Raw genomic sequence first — 6,763 nt, 5'->3', positions numbered from 1 at the left:
ATGGCAGCAGGTTTCCAAGACTAGCAAGCCCCAGTGCAAAAGCACTTTTCCAGCTTTTGCTTGCACCATTTTAACCAATGTCCCATTGACCAAAGCAAGTCACACAGCAGATTCAAGAGAAAGAAATAGATCCAAATAGTTCTTCAAATAATCGTCTCATTTTATGTGATCCTCCCACTTCCACTCTCTGTACCTGGAGAGCAGGGGGTGCCTCTTCCATGAAAATGGCTTCCACCTATGCTGCAGCCTTTTCCTGGGAATCATTGGTGCACTACACTCTGATTTATTTTTCAGTTTGATCCCATCAGCATTCATTTCAGGAATCTGTCAAAGTCTTTGCTCTGCCATCCTCACCCTCTCCACTGCTTTTACGAATGAATTTATACTTCTTTATAATTGTTTCTATTTGTTTTGGGAAGGTAAATACCTGTGTTCAATTGAGTATCTTGCACCACAACAACCTCAGATTACATTTTAATCTACTATCTATAGATCAATGGTAGCAGCGCAAAAAATTACATGTATATGTACTATATTCTTCCTATATGTACATGTATATGTATATATACACATACATAAGCATATGTAAATAACATATATATGTGTGTGTATCTATCTATATACATACATACATATGTGTGTGTTTGTGTGTGTGTGTGTGTATATATATATATATATATATATATATATATATATATATGGGGGGGAGAGAGAGAGAGAGAGAGAGGGAGAGGCTTGCTCTGTCACCGAGCCTGGAGTGCAGTGGTGAGATCATAGCTCACTGTAGCCTTGATCTCCCAAGCTCGAGCATTGCCCACGCTGGTTCTGGACTCCTGCGCTCACGCAACTCTCCTGCTTCAGCCTCCCAAAGTGCTGGGATTACAGGCATGAGCTACCATGCCTGGCCTCTTCCCATATATATTGGGCGAGTGGTTCAGAAAAAAGAATCAAGGTATATGCACTCTACTGTGAGAAAGAAGAGCAAAAGATGACTTGCATAATTTTCCTAAGACAAGAACTTTGGCCTAATTCTACTGTTTCATATTTGGTGTGTAGCGTGAGAGAGAAGGAGGCATTTCCTTTGCTTAATGCATTACTTTAGGCCATTTTGACCACTGTGTCTCTCCTAGGGCTCTCGTTGGGATTTTATCAATTTTAGGCTGCTTGTGCTGTTCTGTCTGCCTTAGGCAAACTTTTTTTTTTTTTTTTGAGATGGAGTCTTGCTCTGTCGCCCAGGCTGGAGTGCAGTGGCACGACCTCAGCTCACTGCAAGCTCCACTTCCCGGGTTCACACTGTTTTCCTGCCTCAGCCTCCCAAGTAGCTGGGACTACAGGCGCCCGCCACCATGCCTGGCTAATTTTTTGTATTTTTAGTAGAGATGGAGTTTCACCATGTTAGCCAGGATGGTCTCGATCTCCTGACCTTGTGATCCGCCCACCTTGGCCTCCCAAAGTGCTGGGATTACAGGCTTGAGCCACGGCACCCGGCCTAGGCAAACATTTTAATATAGAAATGAGCCAAGGGGCCAAGGCCTGGGCAACCTGAAGGGCAGGGAGTTATGAAAAGGCGAGGAGAAGGCTGCCTAGCCCTCTTCTTGCTGTCACAGCCACCGCCCCTGGCGTTTCCACAGCCTAGTTGTAAGCCTTCTGCCTAGCCACCAGTCATCCTGCCTATTTGGCTCCCCTTCCTTTTGACACCACTACAAATGACCAATAAGCATAATATTCATCCACAACAGTATTCAAATATAGGTAAATTAAACAAAACTAGGGTTGGGCGTGGTGGCTCACGTCTGTAATCCCAGCACTTTGGGAGGCCAAGGTGGGCAGATCACCTGAGGTCAGGAGTTTGAGAACGGTCTGGCCAATATAGTGAAACCCCGTCTCTACTAAAAATACAAAAATTAGCCAGGTGTGGTGGCATATGCCTGTAATCTCAGCTACTTGGGAGGCTGAGGCAGGAGAATCGCGTGAACCCAGGAGGCAGAGCTTGCAGTGAGCCAAGATCGCACCACTGCACTCCAGCCTGGGCAACAGAGCGAGACTCTGTCTCAAATAATAATAAGAAGAATGATGATTTTCTTTTACATTATATTAAAATAATACATAATAATATGGGCGAGGGCATGGATAAATGAACGGCTTTGTAAATTGCCTGAGGGAGTGGGAATTGTTATAACTTTTTCATTTCATTTAATTTATTTTGAGACAAGGTCTTGCTCTGTTGCCCAGGCTGGGGCGCAGTGGCACAATCATGCCTCACTGCAGCCTTGGCCTCTCAGGCTCAAGCAATCCTCTCACCTCAGCCTCCTGAGTAACTGGGACTACAGACCTGTGCCACCATGTCCAGTTAATTTTTTACTTTTTTGTAGAGCTAGGGTCTCATTATGTTACCCAGGCTGTTCTCGAACTCCTAAGGCTCCAGCGATCCTCCTGTCTTGGTCTCCTGAGTGCTGGGATTACAGGTGTGAGCTACCACGTCCAGCCTGGTACAACTTTTTACATAGGAATTGGAAATAGCTATTAAAATCAAGACTGCAAAACTTTAAAAGAATTAATTTACTTATTTATTTATTTTTAGAGATGGGGGTCTTGCTATGTTGCCCAAGCTGGTCTCAAACTCCTGGGCTCAAGCAATTCTCTCACCTCAGCCTCCCAAGAAGCTGGGACTACAGGTAACCACCACTGTGCCCAGTAAGATGGCAAAACTTTTGACAGAGTGGTTCCATTCATACAAATGTGCAATGCTAGATACACATAAAAATGAACTGTTAATATTTGGATGTATTTCTTTTCTCTTGAATCTGCTCTGTGACTTGCCTTGTTAATGAGACATTGGCTAAAATGGAGCAACATTGCTAGTAATCAAAACATGCAAATTAAAACAACAGTGAGATACCCTTTTCACCTATCAGAATGTCAAATGATTAAAAGAATGTGAATGCTAATTGTTAGGAACCGCTGATGGTATGTTCATGTATATATTAGTACAAGCTAGTGGAAGGCAGTTTGACAATATGTATCAAAATCCTCGCATGAAAACCCTTTGACCTAAGAATTCCACCTCTATGAATGTATACCTGGAAAATATCAGAAAGGTGTAAAATGATGTGCATGCAAAATATTAATCTCACGATTGCTTATGATTGCGAAAAATTTGAAACCATCCAAAAATCCATCAACAGGAGATCAGTTAATTATTGGCCATCCATAAGGAATAACACACAGCCAATAAAGTATCAACATGGGAACATATGCAAGACATATCATTATGTTTAAAAGCAATGGTGGGGGTATATGTTGTTTTGTTCATTTGGTTTTATTTGTTTTTTGTTTGTTTGTTTGCTTTTGAGATGGGGTATAGCTCTGTCACCCAGGCAGTGGCATGATCTCGGCTCACTGCAACCTCCACCCATGGGTTCAAGCGATTCTCCTGCATCAGCCTCCTCAGTAGCTGGGACCACAGGCAAGTGCCACCACACCCAGCTAATTTTTGTATTTTTAGTAGAGACGGGGTTTCACCATGCTGGCCAGGCTGGTCTTGAACTCCTGACCTCAGGTGATCTGCCTGCCTCAACCTCCCAAAGTGCTAGGATTACAGGCGTGAGCCCCCGTGCCTGGACTGCATAGTTTTATCTGATTCCATTTTTGTTTTACGATTTGTAAATATATCTATGTGTGTATGCATGTTTGTGCTTATAAATATATGCAAACAATTGATAAAAACATATGCAAATTAGCAGTCTTTCTCTCTGGGGGTTATGAGCCCAGGAATTTTACTTTTCTCATAATAAACATTTATAATGTTTAATGTTTTACAAGCCATCAGAAAAACAATATTGGAAACTTCAGAAATTTAGAAAAGTTGCTCAACTGCACTGATAATTAAATGAATGCAAATTAGAAGAATAATGAACTGTATCGCCTATCATATTGGCAATAAAAAATTTAAGATTGTTAACACTCAAGGTAACATAGAGCCCTGATCTCTAAACTTTTTTGATCAATCACATGTATTAGTAAAACGTTTTGGCTTTGGACACTAAATGTATATGTATATGTAATTGTTTTCATAAATAAAGATGGGGTCATACTATTCCTACTGTTCTGCCACTTGTAAATTCATATGTACAATGATGTTCACTGAAACAATTTTTGACATATGAAAAACTAGAAACATTCAGAATGTCCATCAATAGGGATCTGGTTAAATAAATTATTGACCATTATTAGTCACTATATATATAGACCACTATTCAGTCACCAAAGAGAGTGAGGTAGGTGTACATTCTTGAAAAGGTAAGAGCAATATGTCAATACATAAAGTCGGGAAGTAGATACAGTAAACGTAATAGTAGTTCGTGGCAAGGGTAGGAGGGGAAAGCGAAGCTGTGTAGGGAATTTGCTTTCTATTGTTTTACATGTTTCTGCTTTGAAAATTTCTAAAAACTTGATTGAATGACTTTTCCAATCAGAAGAATACGAAGGATCTAACACAAAAACAGAAGTATTGCTTGACTTATTCAAGCAGAATGCACACATTTTAAAGTCCAGAAAAGTTGTGGGTTTTGTATATTTGTACTAGCTCAGAGTAGAAGATTGAAAAACGTTCCTAAAGGGATCTGAGACAACAGGAAATGGGTTTGTACTTCTGAGTTGCTCAAGATCATGCTTATGAAGGACATTCTATATCGTTTTGAGCAAGTTTTGTGTTGCTTTTGTTAAAACTTAAAAACTGAAAAAAACTTAACAATTAAACATAATTTTAAAGAAAAGACAGCCTGGGTTAGAAGCTAGGTATCCCACGTCAGCACGTGCCCTGCCCATCCTGGGGCTCTGGGGCCCGGGCCAGGACAGTCAGGCTAAACTGACTCTAGGCCACGCGGACCCCGTGGGGCAGGGCGGAACCTGGCAGGGCGCCACTGTCCGCTGGGGCCAGAGCCCTGCCGGGAAAGGAGGGCTTCCGCCTTGCAACGCAGCTCGAATCAGCAGCCGCCCAGCAGGCCTCCCGCCCGTATTTCCCCGCGTCCATCCCTCTGTCCCACGGTCGGTGGGTCAGCGGAGCCTGATGGAGGTCTTGGGCTCTGGGCACTATGTTGGAGGCGGCATCAGGTCCATGGCGGCGGCGGCCCTGTCTGGCCTGGCGGTGCGGCTGTCGCGCTCGCAGGGGACCCGCGGCTCGTACGGCGCCTTCTGCAAGACGCTCACTCGCACGCTGCTCACCTTCTTCGACCTGGCCTGGCGGCTGCGCAAGAACTACTTCTACTTCTACATCCTGGCCTCGGTGATTCTCAACGTCCACCTGCAGGTATATATTTAGAGCCACTAACTTTATGGCATTTGAGGGCTCCTCGGCAGGATGGCTGACTTCCACCCACCTGCTCACCCACCCTAGAGCAAAGCGACCAACTCCGCTCGTGCATGCAGACTTGCCACCCATTCTTTCCATTGCCTCATCTTTTAGTATAAATGGGTGGCAAAAAAAGAAAAAAAAATCGGCATTTGTGGAAAGCCTGCAATATAACCAAAATCGTCTAAGACAGAATGAAAAATTGACTCTCAAGTAAATATTGGAAGGAACAGAATATAGCTTAAAAATTTGAAAATCCTTAAACATATCTGAGAAGTTTTTGCATCCGTAAAACAAAACAGCGCGAACTTTAGGAAATGACAATTGGCACAGAATGCAATAAGAAAAAAAAAAAAGAAAAACGGGGAAAGGTAACTAAAAACCTAAGGAAAGATAAACTGAACAAGAATGGCTCAGATAGCAGGCAAAGCTTCCAATTAGAATCGAAGTGAATAGACCCAATTGAATGGAATGAACTCTAAGCAATAGATGGATTGAATAATAAGCTGGAGGACATTAATAACATGTTCTGGAAGGTATAAATTTCTTCAACCCAAAGGAAAAAAAAAATGACAGAAAGAAACTACAGGGAAAAACATTAAAAACTGTGCAAGAAACTCATGTTTCACATATGAAGCAACCTCAGATTTTGAGCAGTTGCTAAAAGTGTGAGAAAGGGAATCTGTTTGAATATTGGCACATGGATCAAGACTCTGGAGTCGGTGATGAGAAAATCCAATCAGAGCATTCCACTTTGCTATTCATTGAACCAGGTAGCCAACAGAAGAGTTAAAAATTAATGATATGACTATATTCAGGGGGAAGGAGAGCTGAGGGGGGCGGCAGGAAGTCAGCAGAAAATGCCTCATGTCATCAAGTCAAGAAATAGTAATAAAGGCATGCTATTGAAAAAGAGGGGTATAATCTCTAAACAAGCATGTGTAAAGTTTGTGTTTCTGATTTGGGGATGCAAGAGTTGAGAAGGACAGTTTTATTACTTTTCATTCTATGTCTTTTTTCTACTGTTTGATTTTTAAAAACTATACACATGTATTGCTTTTGCTTCGATTAAAAATTAAGATATTAAGATGAATTTATTGCATTTAGAATGAAATTTGGAGGGCGGTGCTAAGAGTATCAGGTGGACTCTGAGTTAAAATAAGTGCCTTCCTATCTTTCTTCAGTAGTATCTGTATATCCTACAAGGTTCCTGGGTGATCACACAAACTATGATTTCCTTGACTTTGTAAATGTCTTGTTTCCAAACAGATCACAGGCCATATGGAAATACTTTAAAACTAAAAAATGGGCTGGGCGGGGTGGCTCACACCTGTAATCCCAGCACTTTGGGAGGCCAAGGCGGGCGGATCACCTAAGGTCAGGAGTTGGAGACCAGCCTGGCCAACATGGTGA

General features: G+C 42.2%; 1 protein-coding gene across 1 annotated transcript; it reads left to right on the top strand.

Moving 5' to 3' along the window:
- Positions 1 to 4,750: 4,750 nt before the first annotated feature.
- SMIM10 (small integral membrane protein 10) lies at positions 4,751 to 6,443 on the top strand (the record flags this gene model as incomplete). The annotated part of the gene is made up of 1 exon (XM_009198308.3): positions 4,751 to 6,443. A coding segment is annotated over one exon (570 nt), but the record flags the coding sequence as incomplete, so codon positions are not given.
- Between the last annotated feature and the right edge of the window lie 320 nt (positions 6,444 to 6,763).

The sequence above is a fragment of the Papio anubis genome, chromosome X (assembly GCF_008728515.1).
Source record: "Papio anubis isolate 15944 chromosome X, Panubis1.0, whole genome shotgun sequence".
Classification (NCBI taxonomy): domain Eukaryota; kingdom Metazoa; phylum Chordata; class Mammalia; order Primates; family Cercopithecidae; genus Papio; species Papio anubis.
Note: the sequence above shows the minus strand (reverse complement) of the source record. Positions and strands in the feature narration are given on the sequence as shown.